This window comes from Benincasa hispida, chromosome 10, assembly GCF_009727055.1.
Source record: "Benincasa hispida cultivar B227 chromosome 10, ASM972705v1, whole genome shotgun sequence".
Lineage (NCBI taxonomy): Eukaryota > Viridiplantae > Streptophyta > Magnoliopsida > Cucurbitales > Cucurbitaceae > Benincasa > Benincasa hispida.
The window spans coordinates 39,175,471-39,198,451 of record NC_052358.1 but is presented as its reverse complement, the minus strand read 5'-3'; the positions used below and the strand labels follow the sequence as shown (position 1 = coordinate 39,198,451).

The window sequence follows — 22,981 nt, the reverse complement described above, 5'->3', positions numbered from 1 at the left end:
CCATTAGTTAACGAATGGGGGTTAGATCGATCTAATGAGTTTAGCCGATTAATCCCGGATCGTTGGAGCCCATGATCTGTAGGTCCACGAGGTTCCCCTACTAGCTTGGAAATGGATTAGCTCTAGAGTAACGTGATAAGTTAATTTGAATTGTTCAAATTAGAATCAAATGGAAATAGAAAAAAATATATTTAAATATGATTTAAATATATAAAAATTAATTTGTGTAAAAATTAATTTAATTTTGGATATTAAATTATTTAGAATTATTTAAATTATTTAAATAATTATTTATTAATTTATTAGAAAATTAATTTATGAAATTAATTTGTAAAATTAATAAATTTTGATTTTAGAAATAAAATATGATTTTAAAATCAAAATCGGATTTTGGAAATAGAAAAACACAAAACTGAAAAATGAGATTTTTCATCTTCATCTTCAAAGTTGCTCACAAAGAACCCACATATGCAACCTTCATTTACTCTAAGTATGCACTGCATCCCATGCAGTAAATCTCTTTGCATGACAGTCTGCAATATATTGAAGGGATTGGAGTGAAGTTAAAGGGATGGAACCGATTGAATTTTTCTGAAAAAATCGGGTAGAAGAAGATGTTCTTCATATGGGTTGTTGCAGTCAGCTTTCTCCAAATTCCCTTTGCTTCCAGCTTATTTTGAGTCCAACAACTCAATCTAGAGCACCAAGAGAATAGTAGGGAAGATCTTGTAGTGGTTTGCACAAAGATTTGGAGGATTTAGCTGCTGGAAATCAAGATTTCAACGGTTCTTCAAAGGTATGTTCTTGAAACCCATTAAACTCTGTTTAAGCATGTTTTCTTTTCTGCTAAAATTAATGAATTGGAGTTCTTATCATTCATGTTCGCTTCCACTGCGTTGTGGTACATGTCCAACAGTAAACTTGTTTTAGATGAGATTTCTAATGAGACTGTTAAGGCTTCAACAAGAGTTGTTGAACAGACTGATAGATCAACACGGGTTGTTGATGTCAATTCATCTAGTCATCCATCTCAAGAGTTGAGATTGGCTCGACGTAGTAAGAGGATTATGAAGCCACCTGTATGCTACATGGGTTTAACAGAAGCCCAAAACATCATATCTGATGATGGTGTTGAGAATCAATTGTCTTATAAGAAAGTAATGGAAGATGTTGACAAGGATGAATGGCTTAAAGCCATGAATCGAGAAATGGATTCCATATACTTCAAATCTATCTGGGAGCTTGTAGATCAACTTGATGGGGTAAAACCTTTTCGAGACCAACCCTTAAGTAAGCTTTGCGTTTAGCTTTCCCTTTCGAAGACTTTCACTCAACACACCTTGCTGTAGGTTTTACATTTAGGAATTGCTTTGAGATTTGGCCCATACAAAGCTTACAACCACTCTTCCCAAACGTAACACCACTTATGCAACCAACACTTTTCTCTCTAAGTGTTCTTACAACTACACATGGTCGTCCTCAAGGCTTCTTATGCATCCAAGACTCCACTGCAAGCTCTCCTCAACCTACACAGTAGGTCCAACACATGGAAAAGCTCAGCCCCTATCTGTTCGAGCGTTTCATCTTGAGCTGCCATCTTATTCAACTCAAGCAGCTACCTGCTTGTTCATGAAATTCCAAATTCAATTTTCGAAATTAACAACTCGAATTCTAGAGCTTATCTCAAGAACATTCCTTCTACAAACTTGTTAAGAATTTTCTCAGGAAGCTTATCTCAATATTTCAGCCTCAAACTTCTTGTGGTATGTTCTAGAGACTCAATTCTTTATCAAAGGCCCAGATTCACACGAGAACAAAACCTCTGGTCCTTTTTCTCCTTCTTCAGCCTTAATCCGAGGAAGACTTCTTCCAGTAGTGTTACCTCTGAAAGTAGACTCTCAGAGTTTTCTAACCACACCATGAACTCTAAATTTGCAGGGAGGAAATGATCAAACTGATCGTTTGAAGTTTGGTCACCCTTTTTATACTATTTTCCACCGCTTCTCATTAAAGCATAACATGAAATCTTAATTTTTTATGGAGTTAAATCCGGTGCTAAGGACATTTGGTGTTTTTAATCGGTGATTAATACCGATCAACACCAGTCCAATCATTTAGTCACTGCCCCATCGTTTAGCTTATCGTTTAGTGACCTCACGTTGATGCTTGTCACCCAGCAATCTCGCTCTCGCCCAACGCATAGCACCCAGCCTACCGCACAGCTCTTGCTCATCGTGCAGATCTCGCTAGTGCCCATTGCATAGCGCTGACATCCATTGTCTAGTGCAGCATGGCTATTGTCTTGCACCCACAGCCATCTTGTAGCACCATCGCCCAGTTTCAATGACTTGCGTTGATGTCGATCGTGTAGTGCAAACGGCCCATCACTTAACACTATCATCCATCAAATAGTGCTATCGTTTAGTGCGACACTTCACATCATCTAGCACCGTGCCTTGCCGCACGATCAACTATCGCACGCTGAGCGCCACTCAAATCGCCTACCGCATCGCTTAGCTCCATGCATTTGTTACACGATCATCTAGCGCCCGCTCATTGCTACACTATCATCCAGCGCCTACAACTCCAACACCCAACGCCCATGCTCGTGCACACTTGAGGCTGCCGCATGCGTGCTAACCTCTCAAGACATTGGTTACCGCATGCCTTCCCATGCCTAGCTTTTCTCTTTGCCATACCTTAGCTTCCTTTAATGCCTAAATAACCTCTCAAATAAGCATGGCCAACGAATGGCACTTAGCCAATTTCCTAGCCTCCAATGCATGGGTTACACAACCAATTTTTCTCATGCTTTAACCAAGAGTCAAGCTTTCAAATTCAAACTTTTCTTCTAACTTTTCACCCTTTTCTCTACCATTACACATTAATTCTCACATCAACCTACTCACCACACTGGTTTCAGTGGGGAACATACATAAGTAGAGAAATTAGGGCTCAGGGTTCACATTTACCTCCCCTTATGAAAATTTCATCCTCGAAATTTTGCTACAAGTCCGTCAATTAAACAACTATGGATACTTGTTTCTCATTTGCTCTTCCGCTTCCCATGTAACTTCTTTAGTGTTATGGTTTCTCCATAGTACCTTTACCAATGGTATTGTCTTATTCCTTGAGACTTACTCTTTTTTTTCAAGAATCTCCACTGGTTCCTCTTCGTAAGACAAATTCTTTTTCAACTACAATGGTTGCTCAAGCAACACATGGGTAAGATCTAGCACATACTTTCTTAGCATTGCCAAATGAAACACATCATGGATACGAGATGACTCTGAAGGTAATTCCAACCTGTAAGCCATTGGGCCAACTCTTTCTATTATCTTGTAAGGTCCAATGTATCTTGGGCTTAACTTCCCTTTCCTACCAAACCTGAGTATACCTTTCCATGGAGACAACTTAAGAAATACTTTATCGCCAACTTCACATTCCAATTCTCTTCTTTGCTTATCAGCACAACTCTTTTGTCTGTCTCGAGCTGTTTTAAGATTTTCTCTTATAATATTAACATTGTCTGACGTCTACTAAACAAGTTCTGAGCCTAATAATTTCCTTTCACCCACTTCATTCCAACATACTGGAGTTCTATATGGTCTTTTGTATAAAGCCTCATATGGTGCCATTCCGATACTCGAATGGTAACTGTTGTCATACGCAAATTCGATCAACAATAGAAGTGTATCCCAACTGCCACTGAACTGACATACCCATGCCCTCAGCATGTCCTCTAGTGTTTGAATCATCCTCTTAGACTAACCATCCACCTGTGGATGAAAAGTTGTATTGAAATATAGCTTGGTACCCATAGATTTCTGCAAGCTAGGTCGAAACTTCGATGTAAACCTAGAATCTCGGTTTGATACAATCAAAACTGAAGCCCCAAACTGACTCACAATTTTGTCAACATACATCTTAGCTAACTGGTCTAGGGTAAAAGTAACTTTAACTGGTAAAAACTTAATTGTCTTTGTCAATTTACCCTCAATTACCCATATACCATCACAGCTCCCTAGTGTCCTAGGTAAACCAAACAGGAAATCCATCGTAAGATGATCCGACTTCCACTCTAGTACTACGAGTGAACTAAGCAATCCTATTGGCCTCTATAATTCAGGCTTAACTTGCTGACACCCTAAACATCTGTCAACATACTCTGCTATTTCTTTTTTCATACCAGGCCACCAGTACGACTTCTTTAATGGTCTGTACATCTTCATACTGCCTGGGTGCATAGCATAAGTCGAACCATGTGCCTCTTTCAGAATAGCCTGCTTAAGTGTTAAGGTAATAGGTACACATACCCTACCTTCTCTCAATAGCACTCTGTCTGCTCTTAACTGGTATCCATTCTCAGCCCCTTACTTACTTCTTCAGCTAACTTCTACAGATCGGAATCTCTTAACTATTCACGAAGAATATCATCTACGAGAGTAGGACGTACTTGAAACGAAGCTATCAAACCTCATGTCTGATCAACTGATAATGCCGCTTTAGCACTATACAACTCATGTATCAGTACACCTCTTACTGTACAGATAACAACTCTGGCTAATCTGGTCTTTCGACTTAGAGCATCAGCCACCATATTCACTTTACCTAGGTGGTAATCAATCATATAGTCATAATCTTTGATCAACTCAATCCATCTTCTTTGTCTCATGTTTAGCTCTTTCTGATCTAAGATATACTTTAGACTCTTATGATTAGTGAATATACGATAACGTTCACCAAACAGGTAATGTTTCCACAATTTTAGAGACAACACAACTGCTGCTAACTCTAAATCGTGCGTAGGGTAGTTACATTCATGCTTCTTTAACTGACGAGAAGCATAGGCCACTACCTTTCCTTCCTACATCAGCACACATTCTAATCCTTGTCGGGATGCATCCCAATAAACCTCAAAATCTTTACCTGATATAGGTAAAGTTAACACTGGTTCTGACATTTCAACTCTTGAAAACTATGCTCGCATTTTGGCAACCACTCAAACTTCGCATCTTTTCTGGTTAGGTTTGTCAATGGTAGAGTGATAACTTGTAGAAATACAAGTTATTTATACCATCTTATTTAGAATATGTGGCAAAAAGAAGGAAAAATTTGCATCGAACATATAGAAATTGACTTAGAAACGCAAAAGTTGTAAATCGTCGGAAGCACACCCGCTGACCCCATTGCGATTGCAAAAAGGGATCTCCAAGTCTTTGTTTTGCAGGAAATAGGTATCACCGCATGCGACGATCACTAGAGGACAAAAAGAGCAACGCATTCGCACCACATGCGACGATCGATCATGGACAAAAAGAGCAACTCATTCACACCGAATGCGACAATCGATCGTGGATAAAAAGAGCAACGCATTCACGAGGATTTCTAAAATTGTACAGCTTTTCTGCTATACGATCTGACAAATTGAATGTGAAGTAGAGCAGATGTTTCCACCAAGCCTCAATAGAAAAAGAAACTTTTCAGAGCAGGGCCACTGACGAAGGAGTTTCTAAGGTCTATAAATAGCTATATCAACACCAAAGAATGGAGGCTGGTCTGAAGATACATTTATAGAGGGTCTGTGAGATAGACGAGACAAGTCCGAAAAGAAGTCTCAGGAGCAAGAAATTCATTTACAATCCCGAAGAGAAGCTCTGTGGAAGGATCATTTCTACCTGGGGAACTATCCTGAGAAGGAAGTCTTCCACCTCACTTCTCCTACACGCCAGCAAGCGAAACAACTCTGATCGGGATCCGTGTCAAGATATTGACACGCTATCCTCATTTGTTCTTACTTTCTGTTCATCAACTGTTATTCATTTATGATCTTTCATTCATCTATCTGAAACAAACGCTTTATCTTTATCCNACAAACGCTTTATCTTTATCCGTAATATCATTATCATATTCATCTTCATCTCTTTGTTCACCATCATACATTCATCTTCCATTTCTCTCACCATGTGTAACTAATCCTCCAGGGTAAGAGGGAAGGATTAAGTGAGTAAGTTAATCTATGTTGAAGAAGTCAGCTAAGTTTAGCTAATGCATGCTCAACAACATCTTCTCCTGTGAGAGCAGAAATGAAGATATTAATCCACCTCTCGAAAGAAGGTTGATAGAATGCGTTAACTAAAGCAAGAAGTATTTCCAGAGATGGAAACAACCTTGCATTCGCAACATTCATCCCTATTCACCATAAAGATATGGGAACGCAGCCAATCACTGAGAGGTGTAAGCCAAGGGAATGTAGAACCTTAGTTACGTCCTCAATAGGATTGATAAACTTGCGATATCCTTTCCCCCAATCTGTTCTCATTATGATATCTTTCACAAGACTCGCCATCACATTCCCTCATACACTTGCACAACTTCACATTTATTCATTTATTTGTTTGTTTGTTTGTTTGTCGCCGCATTTTACTTTTTAAACATAACACATTATTATTTTGTTTTCGGTCGCATGTATCATATCAATATTGCATCTAGCATCGCAATCCCTATGTTCGACCTCAGATCTCTCTGAGAAACTTGCGGTGGAATTATACTTGGTTCGAACGCAAGAAAACTTGTGACACGCACATACTACATGAACGCATACTACAAGTGCATCTCAGCAGCCTCGCGTACATTATTTTAAAGCATAGTATCGCATATATTCTAGTAGCATGATTAAGACAAAGCAACGTATATTATACACATCATCAGTCTTTGTGGTGGCATTACATCCGCCGCAATTGACAAAACATCGAACATAGAGCTATCTTAGAAAAGCCCACGAATCTCCTGTAATAACCTACTAAACCCAGAAAACTGTGTACCTCTGTTACGGTCATGGGTCGTTCCTAGTTCACTATCGCTTCTATCTTTTGGGAATCTACACTGACTCCATCAGTTGAAACTATATGCTTAAGAAATACAACTTGGTTTAACCAGAAATCACACTTCCTAAACTTGCCATATAACTTCTTTTCTCTTAGCATTTGCAACACCAACCATAGATGTTCCTTGTGCTTCTCCGCACTACTGGAATTTACTAGTATATCATCTATGAAAACTATCAAAAACTGATCAAGGTAAGAATGAAATATCTTATTCATCGAGTCCATAAATACTGCAGGAGCATTTGTCAAACCAAACGACATTACTAGGAAATCATAATGTACCTAGTCCTGAAAGTAGTCTTTGAAACATTTGTTTCCTTCACCCTCAATTGGTGGTAACTTGATCTCAAATCTATCTTAGAGAACACCGTGGCTCCCTTTAACTAATCGAAGAGATCATCTATACGAGCCAACGAGTACTTATTCTTAATGGTCACCTTATTCAATTTTCTATGGTCTATACATAATCTGAGAGTACCATCTTTCTTCCTTACAAACAAGACTGGCGCTCCCCAAGGCGAGACACTAGGTCTGATGTACCTCTTATCCACAAGTTCATGTAACTAAACTTTTAACTCCTTCAGTTCTGCTTCGTCATCCTATATGGTGCCTGGGATATAGGTGTTGTACCTAGAACTAACTCAATAGTAAACTCAACTTCCCTGTCAGGTGGTAAGCCTGGTAACTCTTCAGAGAACACATCTAAGAATTCTTATACCACAGGTACATCCTCAAGTCTCAACTTCATATTTTGTGAAACTGCCGCATAGGCTAAATAAGCTTTACATCTGTTACTCAACAACTTCCTAGCCTTCATTGCTGATATTAAGCTTCCTAGAAGTATTCTTTTACTTCTTATTTCTTTTTAACATGGTTTCCTAAACACTATCTCTTTCTTAAAACATTCCACAGTAGCATAGTTTTTACTTAGGAAATCCATGCCTAAGATAACATCAAACTCTAGTAATTCTAATGGAATCAAGTCAACCCATAAACTCTGATTCCCAAGAATTACTTCACAATTTCTGTAATACTCATGTACAATTACAATATATGTAATGCAATCATGTTAGATATGAATGAGTGCGTAGCACCAAGATCAAATAACACATAAGCGGACTGATTACATAAAGTTATCGTACCAGTTAGAACATCTGGAGCCTCTTCCGCTTCTTGGTGTGTCACAGCATATACTCTACCTGTTGTTGTTGCTATTGTTGTTGTTGTTGTTGTTGTTGTTGTTGCTGTTGGGGTCGTCCAGCTACCCCTTACTTCTTAGTTGCACGGGATCCCTCCCCTCTGGCTCCAGTCACTCTAGGTTGGTTTACAACCTGGGTAACTCCTCTCTATTCACCCTGTGCTCCATGACCTAGCTAGGGACAATATTTCTTGAAGTGCCCCGCTTGTCCGCACTGGAAACAAACATTCTTGTCTCCATAACATACTTCTGTATGGCGCTTACCACAGTTTACACACAGTGGTTTCCTTCCTGTTCTAGCTACTGACTCGCTAGCATGACCTTTTACCGATCTACCACTCGGTCCAGTTGTAGGTCTTGACCTTCTTCGACTCGAACCCTGTTGGCTCGCGCCTTCATAACTCTTTATACCCGACTATCCAGAGAACAGAGGTCTAAAACTCTTACTTCTCGTCTCTTCTGGTGTCTTGATCTACTTCGCACCTGTCTGGAGTATTTCTACCCTTGCTACACTCCACTCAACTCTGATAACGGTCTCAACTAACTGAGTGAAATTCACCCAATTAGCTGTAGAAGTAATGAGAGTATGTATCTTTCTTCTTAGGCCATTTTCAAATCTCATGCATCTCTCCATCTCTTCCGCAATGATCGGAATGGCATACTGAGATAATTATGTAAATCTTTGCTCATACTTAGCAACCGTCATCGATCCTTGAGTCAGCCTAAGAAACTCTTCCCTCTTTGCTTCTTTAAAAGCACTAGGGTAGTATTTATCCTCAAATAATTGTCTAAACTCAGGCCAAGTCGCTTCTGAACTGCTTCTTCTAGCCTCTATCAATTTCCACTATTTCTCAACCTCTTTCTGAAGCTAGAACGCCGCTAACCCAACCTTACAGTCCTTAGGGCATCTCATAACATTAAAACATTTCTCAATCAAGTCTAGCCATACCTCAGCATCTACTGGATCTGTGGCTCCATCGAACGTCGTAGCCCATAAAGCTTTCAACCTCTCGACGTCGTGTTTCTTCTCTGGATCGGTCTGAATCGATCCTACACTCGACGCCAATCTCTGGGCGATTCAATCAAATATTTGATCCTCCATCTAAGGATCTACATCTACCCGTGGGGTACTCGACTCATTTTTAGAAGTCGTCTCTTTCCCTTTTGGATATGGCTCATATCTAACTTCAGGGCCTCCACTTGTAGGGTCAACATTCCTCTCCTCTACCTGCCAGCTCAGCCTGCCACGTTTCCTCAACATCTTTGCCTAATTAACAAGTACACGTGTTATGGACTTACTAATGTGGCTTAATCTAATGCATGGACTCTCTCTTTCACCCAAAATCTCATGCTTTGATACCAACTGGTATCAACTAACTCTTCACACTTCCTTAGGTTTGATATAAACCTTTGCTCTGATACCAGAACTGTCAGACCCCTTCCTAGACTATTCTCTGAGCCTAGGAAAGGACATTACAGTAGTTATCAACCCTCTTGCTGACACTTACTACCTAATAACTCGAGTGGAAATAACCTTGATACCAATATGCAATCTCATACATAGTGGATGCCACTATGGCTAAAGACATTAAGTTTAAACACAAAACATTTACAGGGATTACACTACTAGTTTCATAACTCCCGATACCCAAAACCTTATGTTCCTACATGAATAACTATAACCTATGTACAATATTTACAATAATCACCTAACAACGGGTTACAATAAATTTTGTCTTTGAGTGGTGTAACGCAAATTTTATATAACAATAGATGGTACAAGCTCATGTCCTCGTTACCAGTTCCCCGGCAACGGCGTCATAAACTTCTTGACAAAATTTTTTATGTTTGTAATGTGCACGCAATGTTCATATCTTACAGCATGTGAACGAATATGGATATGAATGAATGGACAAGTATACGCGTTGAAAGCATAGACTTGGTGACAAAGATGTGCGATACTACATCTCAATATGCGTTGTTAATGACATGCTTGTAGTTTGCAGTGGAGTAATGCGTTGTCACAAGTTTCCTTGCACTGAAACCAAGTATAATTCCAACGCAAGTTTCTTGTTATCATCCGAGGTCGAACACGGGGATTATTTTAGGTTAATGTGTTACGTTCGTGATATATGCGACCGGTTTTACAATTAATAAAGAGTGTTGTGTGTACAAGTATTTAAAATTGCGGTAAAGTAAAATTGTGCAGTAAAGTTAAGATGCGATAATAAAGTAAATGCGATAAAAGTAAAGTGCGACAAAGTAAACCTAAGCTAACATGATACAAGATACAGGTTACATGATCATGATACCGAGTTTGAGACTGACTGTGAAGATTATACAAAGGATCATGGTATGCGGTAGCAAGGCTTTATGTACGAAACAGAAACAGAAAGGATAACTAGTACAAACATCGCAAGTTCACTAATTGCGTTAAAGATATAACTACAGTTCCGCTTTCCCTTAACGTACACCTCTCGGTGATCGGTCGCGTTCCCACATCTCTATGGTGAAACAGGGATGAACGTAATGAACGCAAGGTTGCTTCCATCTCTAGAAGTACTTCTTGCTTTAGTTAACGCATTCTTCCAACCTACTGTCACTAGGCGGAATAGCTTCTTCACTTCTGTCACAGGTGAAGATGCCGACGAGCATGCTTTAGCTAAACTTATTTATTTCTTTAGCACAGATTAATTTACTTGTTTAATTCATTGTAATCACCGAGGGATTAAGAAAACATCATGGAGAAAACAATTCATGGAGGAACGGAAGTAGATAGAAATATGGAGATGAAAATGATCATGACATTTAATTGTAGAATCAAGCGTCTAATACATGGTGTGAATGATAGAGATTAAGAAGATGAATACAATTGATGAATAAGAGATAGAAACAAATACAGAAGAGTTCCAATGTCTTAACACAGATCTAGATGAAGAAAACGCTTGCCGGCGGATGGAATGAATGGTCAGAAGAGCTTCTTTCTCAGGCTTACTCGTTCGGTAGAAGTGACCTTGGTATACAGCTTCACGGCGGGGATTTGAAGGATTTTCCTACAGACTTACCTCTCGGCCTTGTCTCTTAATTCTTCCCGAATCTTCTCCGATCAGCACTCAGACCAGTCTCTCTCTCAATATACAAATATACAAATATTAAAATAGCCTCGTATCAAGTATATTTCTTCAGTGAATTCTTTGATGGTATTTATTGGTGAAGGCTTTGACTCTTCGCCGTGTGGTCCCCACTTTATTGTTATGGAAATCCCGAGAATGGCGGAATAAATATTCCTTTTGTTAGGCAATAAATTCGTAAAAAATGCACAATGGTCAGCTGTACACGTGTCAAAATCCTCCGCTATTGCGTTGCTCATTTGCATCTTTCGATCGTGTGCTTGCATGTGGTGTTGTTTTTATTACCGCATGCGGTTGAAGTTCAGCTCTAAATCAACTATTGCATTGCGCCGTCATTGCGTTGATCGTCTCTTCAGTATTGATTGACGGGCGCAATGCGACAGAGATGCATTGTTCAGTTTCTCTCTAAGCCTTGATCGCAAGCAGTGACTTGTTTTCCTGTAAAACAGATTAGAAATATCTTTTTCTACCATCTTGATGGTGTTAGTGGGTGTATTTGCGATAATTTGTAATTATTGTATTCCTTTGCTAATTTTCATACAATCGACGCATATTTTCTCTCTTTCGGCTGCAATATCTGAATAAGACAGCATAAATAACTTGTATTTCTACAAGTTATCAAGTGATAGAGCAGATGCGGAGCTACCTCCTAAGGATTTGACTGCTACTTAGGGGAAAGAAAAACATTTGAAAACGGGGTGAGCTTGCTAGCCCAGTGAGTGACTTAAGAAAGAAACTGATTCTCATGCAAAAGTCTCAATAAAGAAATTAAACTAAAATATAAATTTCTACAGTAACCTTATACTACAATATAAACATTTTCCAAGCATAAAGCATATAAAGTTATTTTCTTCATAAAACATTAAACTGTTCCTTAGTTGAGAATAATCCTGTTGTCGTTTAAACCAAACGTCAACTCCTTAGTCAAGAGAGAACCCTTTTGCTCAATCTCTGACTTTAACTACCTACATGCACGTGGCCATAACTAAGTACTATCATGCCTTAGGTACTTTTGCTCAGATACCTTCTTAAAATGTCCTTCAGTATCGAGCTCCTCGGATACCTTCTCAAATGTCCCTCGTTATCAACTTTCAAGTAAAACTAGTCATACAATGACTTCCTCTTTAAGGAATTTAAAGCATATAGAAAACATGTCTTTAAAGATGCTAACGCATGCTTTGTGTAATTAAACACACATAAATAGTTTTTCTAAACTTTCATACATGGCATGCGGTTAAAACATAACTCATGGTTTGCTTCGAATTTACTTTGTAAAACTAGCTAACATGAGAATAATCTTTCTTAAAACATGGTTTCGTTAAAACATCATAAATATTTAGTCACTCACAACTTTTAGAACTATTCCTCAAGGGTCGATATGCTTTTATCACTAGTGTCAATCCTGTGGACACAAAAGCATATATTAGCTACTACCATAAGTCTCCCTTTTTTAGACCAACACTTAAGTAAGCTTTGTGTTTAGCCTTCCCTTTTGAAGACTTTCAATCAATGCACCTTGCCGTAGGTTTTACACTTAGGAATTTCTTTGAGATATTTGTACAGTCGTAGATGAAGCTCTAAATAAGCATAAATGTATATGGATATGGACGATGATGAATGAAGATGGAGGTGGAATTTGGATGTTGTGTTATGCTTATTTACACTTTATGCGATACTACTTCTAGATGTATGCGTTATTAATGAAATGCTTGTAGTATGCTATGCGTTGTCACAAGTTTCCTTGTGCTGAAACCAAGTATAATTCCAACGCAAGTTTCTCAGAGTAATTTGAGATCGAACATAGGGTTTGTTGTCGTTAATGCGTTACGTTCGTGATATATGCGACCGATTTTACAATTAATAAAAGAGTTGGTTTGTACATGAATTTAAAATGCGGAAAAATAAAGTTGCGATAATAAAATAAAGTGCGATAAAAGTAAACCTAAGCTATTATGATACAAGGTACAGGATATATGATACACGATACTGAGTTCGAGATTGACTGTGAAGTTTATATAAAGGATCGTGATATGCATTGGCAAGTCTTTATGTATGAATCAGAAATAGGAAGAGTAATTAATATAAACATCGCAAGTTCATTAATTGCGTTAAAGATATAACTAAGGTTCCGCTTTCCCTTGGCGTACACCTCTCGGTGGTCAGCCGCGTCCCCACATCTCTGTGGTGAAACAGGGATGCACGTAATGTGACACAAGGTTGCTTCAATCTCTGGAAGTATTTCTCGCTTTAGTTAACGTATTCTTCTAACATTCTCTCGACAAGAGGAATGGCATCTTCACTTTTGCTCTCAAAGGTGAAGATGTCGTCTAGCATGCTTTAGCTAAACATATTTATTTCTTTAGCACAAATTAATTTACTTGCTTAATTCTTACTAATTACCAAGGGATTAAGAAAACATCATGGAGAAAACGATTCATGGAGGAACGAAAATAAACAGAAAGATGGAGATGAAAATGATCATGACATTCAATACTAATATTTAGCGTCTGATACATGGTGTGAATGATAAAGATTAAGAAGATGAATACAATTGATGATAAAGAAATAAAAAACAAATACAGAAGAGTGCCAACATCTTGACACAATCTAGATGGTGGATTTGTTGCCGCGAATGGAATGGATGAACAGAAAAGCTTCCCTCAAGCTTTTCGTCCGGTAGAAAGTGACCTTGGTACAGAGCTTCCACGGCGGCGATTGAAAGGATTTTCCTTGAGACTCACCTCTCGGTCTTGTCTTAAATCTTCTCGGATCTTCTCGATAAGGCTCTTCAGACCAGTCTCTCTCTCAATATACAAATATCAAAATATGCCCGTATCAAGTATATTTTGCAATGGAATTTCAGAGGCTATTTATAGGCTCAACTTTGACTCTCTACAGTGTGGACCCCACTTGATTGTTAAGAAAAATTCCGAAAATGGTGGAGTGAATATTCCTTCTGTTACGCAATCAATCCGTTAGAAATGCACAACGGTTAGCTGTACATGCGTCAGAATCCTTCGCAATTGTGTTGCTCTTTTGCATCTTCGATCGTGTGCCCGGAAGTTCAGCTCTGGATCGAGTGTCGCATGCACCGTCATTGCATTGATCGTTTCTTTATTATTGATTGACGGGCGCAATGCAACGGAGATGCGTCGTTCATTTTCTCTTTGAGCCATGAACGCATGCGGTGACTTGATTTCCTACAAAACATAATGGAAACATATTTTTCTACCATCACAATGCTGTTAGTGGGTGTATTTACAATAATTTATAATTCTTGCATTTCTTAGCCAATTTTCATACATTGGACGCAACTTTTCTTCCCTTTTAGCCGCAATATCTAAATAACACAGTATAAATAACTTGTATTTCTACAAGTTATCACACCCCCAAATTTAGATATATGCTTGTCCTCGAGCATATCTTCTACTAAGGCAATAATGCTTAATTCCTATCCTAAATTTTGCGTTGATTGGTTGCTTCGAATGCTCCACCTAAGCAACATTACTTGACAATGCAATTTCCTTCTATCCTTGCTAACTCATAACAAAGCCCTACTTTATTCTTCTATACAACAAATTTTTGCTAAAAAAATCATTTCTAGTTTTAAAAAGAATGTGTACCTCTTCTTATAAAAACAACTTGATGCGTCCGGATGCAGTGGTCAAATCTTGCGTCATTTATTAGAGATTGTTGATCATGGTTACACCCTTCGTTTTTGCTTGTCCCCACGGGTGTCATGCGAACATTCAACTACGGTTGTGTGCCAATCTCAACTTTAACTCTTGATTTTTCAGAGGAGTTATCTCTTGTATTCTTTTATTTTTCTTTCTCATTTTTTTCTTATCTTTTTCATATTGCGTCGTTCTTGGAAACCCACCTTCGTTTTGGCTTGTTCCCACGGGTGTCATGCGAACATCCAGCTACGAGCAGGTTCCTTTCACGACTAACTCTTATCAAGTTGGGATTGTTTTTGGAGTTTCCCTTGCCCTGATATTGGAGTTTGTATGATTTTTTTTTAATGGAAATGAATGCATTTTTCTTAATGACTGTGTACTCTTGATCTCATCTGCTCAGACCTTCCCCACCCCTAAATTTAGAGATGCACAAGGTCCTCATTGCGTTATTTGGACAGAATAGACAAACACTTAGACAAAATTTTGAAAAGAAGGTTTGAGCAGAATTTTGAAGGATAAAAGGTAAAGTATTGCTATAGCTACGAATTAACTAAGTGTTAGTAAGAAAGTACAAAGTGTGGGAAATGTTACTAAGTGTATGCATATTATACATCATGGCAACGCAAAGAAGAACGCAAAATAAAAGATCGGGAATATCGCAAAAATTGACAAAGGATGATAAAGAAGAAGCTGAGGCATATGGAGAGAATTGCTACTCAGTTTTATTGAAAATTCACTAAGTATACAAGTAATTATAAATATCGCAATATAAAACTTTTTGCCTGTACAAAGAATCAAAGAATTTAGATAAATAATGAATGAAATAAAAATAACAGAATGGCCGCAATAAAAAAATAATTGTAAAGTTTATTAAGGAGGAAGAGGTTCCGGAGGAGGATTCTGATGGGGTACGGGAGGAGCTTCTTCAAAAATCAGATGTTGTTGGAGATGCGGAGGAACCATGGGACCATGAAGGTACGCTGTCAGGAAGTTGAAGTACTCATGGTTGCACTCCGCGAGTTGCCTCTGATTTAAGTGGATCGTATAGATGTTGCGCTAAATATTTATCATCACCTGTCTGGTCATCGCAACAATGCGTTGTAAATCTTCCACTCGCTTGTTTGTGGCATCTATTCTCTGGTCGAAGAAGGCTTTTTGTTGGGAGAAGAGTTTGTGTTTTTGGCGAAGAGTTCTTGTTGTTGGGCGAGAAGGGATGTTGACTTGAAAATTGAATTTCGTATAGTGTGCATGCTAACGCGCTACAAGTTCATGTTGCCATAAACTTGTAATGGGAAAATGTATGTTCTGCTATGTTATTGCTCATGCACACTTTATGCGATACTACTTCTAGATGTATGTGTTATCAATGAAATGCTTGTAGTATGCTATGCGTTGTCACATGTTTCCTTACGTTGAAACCAAGTATAATTCCAACGCAAGTTTCTCGGGGTGATCCGAGATCGAACATAGGGATTGCTTATTAATGCATTACGTTCGTGATATATGCGACCGATTTTACAAGTAATAAAAGTTTTATGTGTGTATAGGAAATTAAAGTGCGGTAAAGTAAAATTTTGCAGATAAAATAAAGTTGCGATAGAAAAATAAAGTGCATATAAGTAAACCTAAGCTATTATGATACAAGATACAAGATACATGATACATGATACTGAGTTTGAGACTGACTGCGAAGTTTATACAAAGGATCGTGTTATGCGGTGACAAAGCTTTATGTATGAATCAGAAATAGGAAGAGTAATTAATATAAACATCGCAAGTTCATTAATTGCGTTAAAGATATAACTAAGGTTCCGCTTTCCCTTGGCGTACACCTCTCGGTGGTCGGCCGCGTCCCCACATCTCTGTGGTGAAACAGGGATGCACGTAATGTGACACAAGGTTGCTTCAATCTCTGGAAGTATTTCTCGCTTTAGTTAACGTATTCTTCTAACATTCTCTCGACAAGAGGAATGGCATCTTCACTTTTGCTCTCAAAGGTGAAGATGTCGTCTAGCATGCTTTAGCTAAACATATTTATTTCTTTAGCACAAATTAATTTACTTGCTTAATTCTTACTAAATACCAAGGGATTAAGAAAACATCATGGAGAAAACGATTCATGGAGGAACGAAAATAAACAGAAAGATGGAGATGAAAATGATCATGACATTCAATACTAATATTTAGCGTCTGATACATGGTGTGAATGATAAAGATTAAGAAGATGAATACAATTGATGATAAAGAAATACAAACAAATACAGAAGAGTGCCAACATCTTGACACAGATCTAGTTGGTGGATTTGCTTGCCGGCGAATGGAATGGATGAACAGAATAGCTTCCCTCTCAAGCTTGATCGTCCGGTAGAAGTGACCTTGGTACAGAGCTTCCACGGCGTCGATTGAAAGGATTTTCCTTGAGACTCACCTCTCGGTCTTGTCTCTTAAATCTTCGCGGATCTTCTGCGATAAGGCTCTTCAGACCAGTCTCTCTCTCAATATACAAATATCAAAATATGCCCGTATCAAGTATATTTTGCAATGGAATTTCAGAGGCTATTTATAGGGTCAACTTTGACTCTCTACAGTGTGGACCCCACTTTATTGTTAAGGAAATTCCAAAAATGGTGGAGTGAATATTCCTTCTGTTACGCAATCAATCCCGTTAGAAATGCACAACGGTTAGCTATACACATGTTTGAATCCTCCGAATTTGCGTTGCTCTTTTGCATCTTTCGATCGTTTGCCTGCATGCGGTGTTTTTTTTATTACCGCATGTGGTTGAAGTTAAGCTCTGGATTGGCTGTTGCATACGTCATCATTGCGTTGATTGTCTCTTCATTATTGATTAATGAATGCAATGCAACAGAGATGTGTTGTTCATTTTATCTTGAGCCATGAATGCATGCGGTTACTTGATTTCCTGCAAAACAAAATGGAAACATCCTTTTCTACCATCACAATGGTATCAGTGGTGTATTTACGATAATTCATAATTCTTGCATTTCTTAGCTAATTTCTATACAATTGACGCAACTTTTCTCTCTTTTGGCCGTAATATCTAAATAAAACAGTATAAATAACTTGTATTTCTACAAATTATCACACCCCCAAATTTTGATATATGCTTGTCCTCAAGCATATCTTCTACTAAGGCAATAATGCTCAATTCCTATCCTAAATTTTGTGTCGATTGGTTGCTCTGAATGCTCCATTTAGGCACATTACTTGACAACAAAATTTCCTTCTATCCTTGTTAATTCATGACAAAGCCCTACTTTATTCTTCTATACAACAAATTTCTGCTAAAAAATACTTTTCTAGTTTTCAAAAGAATGTTTACCTCTTCTTGTCAAAACAACTTGATGCGTCTGGATGCGGTGGTCAAATCTTGAGTCATTTATTAGAAACTATTGATCACGGTTACACCCTTCGTATTGGCTTGTTCCCATGGGTGACATGCAAACATCCAACCATGGTTGTGTGCAATCTCAACTTTACTCATGAATTTCAGAGGAGTTTTCTCTTGCATTCTTTTATTTTTCTTTTTCTCGTTTTTCTCTTTTCATATTGCGTCGTTCTTGGAAACCCACCTTCGTTTTGGCTTTCTCCCACGGTTGTCATGCGAACATCCAACTACGAGCAGGTTCCTTTCACAATTAACTCTTATCAGGTTGGGAATGTTTTTTAGTTTTTCCTTTGTGTTGACATTGGAGTTTTGTATGATTTTTTTTCCCGATAATTAATGCATTTTTCTTAATGACCGCATACTCTTGATCTCATCTGCTCAGACCTTCCCCACCCCTAAATTTAGAGATGTGCAAGGTCCTCATTGCATTGTTTTGACAGGCTAGACAAACGCTTAGAAAAAATTTCAAAAAGAAGGTTTGAGTAGAATTTTGAAAGATAAAAGGTAAAGCATTGCTACGAATTAACTAATTGTTAGTCAGAAAAGACAAAGTTTGGGAAATGTTACGAAGTGTATGCATATTTACATCATGGCAACGCAACGAATAATGCAAAGATAAAAGATAAAGAATATCGCAAAGTTGACAAAGGATGATAAAGAAGAGGCACAGGCATATAGAGAGAATATATACTGAATTGTATTGAATATTAACTAAGTATACAAATATTTACAAATATCGCAAGACAAAAATTTTGCCTGTACAAAGAATCAAAGAATTTAGCTAAACATAGAAAAATAATAAGTGAATTTATCTTTTGAATTTGATTCAGACGGGTGCACGATTAAAAATTAACACTGCGCTTCCATTAACGCAAATGCATATTTGTAGAGGACGGGCAACAATGCATGTATTCCCGCAACACACCCCTTAACTCAACACATTTCTGGAGGATGGGCACATGGTATTTCTACCAGCGGAACACTACCTCAACATAGTGAACTTTTGCTAAGGATAGGAAAAGAACACACACGCGCGCAACACACCCCTCAGTGCAATGCATTTGGGTGTAATGGACGCAAGGTGTATCTTGTTATAACAAAATGCACCCATCATTTCATTACATACCAATTTTTATTTTTCTTTTTTTCTTTAACTCATCAATAACGCAAGTCGAAAAGACTTTGCGTTGTTCAATGTTTCATCCAGTCATTCACAAAAAATTTTAAGAACACCGCTACTAATGCCTACAAGTTAAAGGCATTACACTAATGAACTAAATTGAAGGGAAATACAGAAAGCATTAAAGGCTACTTCTAATAAGCAGTAAATAACGCAATTTAAAAAGCAGTAAATGAAAGCTGTAAAGAAAGCGATTAAACATAGATATAGGGATGTTAGTTGGAAGAAGTTTTTAGAATTACCATAATAGCATCCCCCGCAAGCGGTTAATCCTACTTTCCCAAGTCAATGGTGTCCATGTGTCGATCCACATCGCCTCCATAGTAAAGCTTAATCCGTTGACCATTGACCATTGACTTTAAATGCGATGTCCCCGTCTTCAGTTGTCAGTTCCACCTCGCCATGGGGAAAGATAGTCTTGATTCAGAATGGCCCAGACCAGCGAGACTTCAACTTCCCTAGAAACAATCACAAACGTGCGTTAAACATTCAGAATGGCCCACTTCTTAGTTCTCTCCTTATAGATCTTGGCATATTCGTAGGCGTCCCTTCGCCATTCGACCAACTGGTTTAATTGCAGCTTCCGGACTCTCCCCGCACTTGCTAAATCAAAGTTCAACTTCTTGCATGCCCACATCGCCTTGTGTTCCAACTCAAGAGGCAGATGACAAGCTTTTCCAAAGACCAGGGCATATGGAGACATGCCAATTGGAGTTTTATAGGCAGTCCTGTATGCCCACAGTGCTTCATCAAGCTTGGGTGACCAATCCTTCCTGGAGGTACTAACTACCTTCTCCAAGATAGTTTTGATCTCTCGGTTAGAAATCTCTGCCTGCCTGTTAGTTTGTGGGTGATAAGCGGTTGCAACTCTATGGCTGACGTTAAATTTAGTCAACAGGTTGGTGATTATGCGGTTGATGAAGTGAGAGCCTTCATCGCTGATTAAGGCTCGTGGCGTTCCATATCGGGCAAAGATATTCTTCTTGAGAAACTTCGCCACTGTAGCCGCATCATTCTTGGCACATGCGATGGCCTCAACCCATTTTGATATGTAATCAACCGCGACCAGGATGTAGTGATGACCTTTTGATGGTGGAAATGGGCCCATAAAGTCGATTCCCCATACATCAAGTAATTCGACCTCCAAGATTGACGTCAAATGCATTTCATTTCTTTTAGACATATTCCCCGTTCTCTGGCATCTATCACCCTGAACAACGTGGGCATGGGCATCCTTAAACAGTGTTGGCCAGAAATAGCCACTTTGTAAGACCTTTGCGGCGGTCCACTACCCCCCAAAGTGTCCTTCATAAGGGGACTCATGAAAAAGCTCCAGAATGTGCTTGACTTCATGCTAAAAAATGCATCGACGTAAAATGTGATCAGGTCCAAGTCGATATAGGAATGGGTCGTCCCAGAAATAAAATTTGACGTTATGTCTCAGCTTTTTCTTCTGCTGGTAAGTATAGTCCTCTGGTACTTGGCTGCAAACGATGACGTTCACAATGTCCACATACCAGGGAACATTAATGCCTACAGACATCAGCAGCTCATCGAGGAATCTTTCTTCAATATCTCTCCTAAACCTCACAATTTTCCAATCTTGACAGATGATCAGCGACTTGGTTCTCGGTGCCCTTCCGGTCCTTGATTTCTAGGTCAAACTCTTGCAGGAGCAACACCCATCGTATCAGTCTAGGTTTCGCATCCTTCTTTGTCATCAGATATTTGATCGCAGAATGATCGGTATACACCACAACGTTTGTTCCGATTAAGTACTGTCAGAATTTCTCTAGTGCAAATACCACTGCGAGCATTTCCTTATCTGTTGTTGTATAATTCTCCTGCACATCATTCAACGTTTTACTCGCATAGTAGATAGGATGCAAAACCTTGTCCTTGCGCTGACTCAAAACTGCGCCCACAACATAGCTGCTAGCATCACACATCAACGCAAATGGTTGCATCTAATCAGGCGCAATCAAAATGGGTGCGGTGATGAGTGCATTCTTCAGTGTTTGGAATGCTTCAGTGCACGCATCATCAAAATCATACTCACGGTCAGCTTCAAGGAGCGCACTTAGGGGCCTTGCGATCTGGGAAAAGTTGGGAATAAATCTACAATAGAACCCAGCATGTCCTAGAAAGCTCCTAAGTGTTTTCACGTTTACTGGTGGAGGTAGCTTGGAAATTGCATCGATTTTTGCCTGATCAACTTCCAATCCTACCTTCGATATTTTATGACCCAGTACAATTCCTTCTTTAACCATAAAGTGGCATTTTCTCCAATTCAAAAAAAGATTAGTTTCCACACATCTCTTCAAGACTTTCTCAAGGTTAGATAAACAGGAGTCATAATTATTGTCGAAAACTAAAAAATCATCCATGAATACCTTGACCGACTCCTCCAAGTAATCTGAAAAATATCGCCATCATAAATCGTTTGAAAGTGCCTGGTGCATTGCAGAGTCCAAACGACATGCGACGGAATGCAAATGAACCAAATGGGCACGTGAAGGTTGTCTTATCCTGATCCTCCGGTGCAATTGCAATTTGGTTGTACCTTGAATAGTCGTCAAGAAAACATAAGAATTCATTCACAGCAAGTCTGTCTAACATCTGATTAATAAACGGGAGTGGGAAGTGGTCCTTTTTAGTGGCAAAATTTAACTTGCAATAATCCATACAGATTCTCCACCCCGTAGTTTTCCTTGTGGGAATTAATTCATTCTTGTCATTGGTGACGACTGTCATCCCCCCTTTCTTCAGAACACACTGCACTAGGCTCACCCAGCTACTATATGATATAGGGTAAATGACACCTGCATCCAGCCACTTCACTATTTCCTTCTTCACAACCTCTCTCATGGCAGGGTTCAAGCAACTTGCCTTTCTATCGATCCCATTTTTCCTTATTCCAGACGAATCTTGTGCATGCAATACGAGGGATTGATTCCTCGAATGTCTGCCAAGGTCCATCCTAAAGCCTTTGTGTTGTTCTTCAGGATCTGGATGAGTGCATCTTCCTTCTCCTTACTCAGCGAGGCAAATATGATAACAGGTAATGTGTTATTACCTCCTAAGTAAGCATACTTGAGGTACACAGGCAACGACTTCAACTCTAACACGGATGGTTCTTCCAAGGATGGCTTAGTGCGTTGCGATAATCGTTCAGATAACTTGAGTGGTTCAAAATTTGATTCACTTGTATTATAGTGCAATTCTCCTCCTACATTGCGCCGATTCCAAAATCTTCTTCCTCCAACTCCTCTAGGGGCTCATGCCTAGGTTCTTCCCGTAATTCCTCAACATATTGGCAATTCTTCATATCACTTGGTTAACTGGAGGTCCTGTGCTTACTATGTTATAGTAACTGGAGGTTGCATTGATGTAGAATTCAAGTCTTGCTGAGATTCATCTCTTGTAGACGTACTTACTTCTGAACTTGTAATTTTGCCATTACTGGTTGATTGGTCATCTTCAACGGTTAAATCTACTG

The 22,981-nt window shown here is 38.8% G+C and overlaps 1 protein-coding gene across 1 annotated transcript; it reads right to left on the bottom strand.

The window, feature by feature from the left end:
• Window positions 1–8,557: 8,557 nt before the first annotated feature.
• Window positions 8,558–21,431, bottom strand: LOC120089072. Its single transcript, XM_039046498.1, has 4 exons — window positions 21,288–21,431; window positions 9,206–9,352; window positions 9,035–9,154; window positions 8,558–8,629 (listed from the first exon to the last, which is right to left on the bottom strand). Exons 1-4 carry the CDS (start codon window positions 21,429–21,431, stop codon window positions 8,558–8,560), a joined length of 483 nt encoding a protein of 160 aa, XP_038902426.1.
• Window positions 21,432–22,981: the final 1,550 nt, after the last annotated feature.

What these genes read in the sequence shown, in the direction of transcription:
- LOC120089072 (XM_039046498.1), bottom strand. Translation starts at nt 21,431, where the DNA reads ATGTGTGATGCTAGCAGCTATGTTGTGGGCGCAGTTTTGAGTCAGCGC. An exon ending in ATAAGGAAATGCTCGCAGTG is followed by an intron (nt 9,353 to 21,287) that starts GTATTTGCACTA and finishes CTTGTTAATTAG; the next exon opens with GCAAAGATGTTGAGGAAACG. An exon ending in CAGATCCAGTAGATGCTGAG is followed by an intron (nt 8,630 to 9,034) that starts GTATGGCTAGAC and finishes AATTTCACTCAG; the next exon opens with TTAGTTGAGACCGTTATCAG.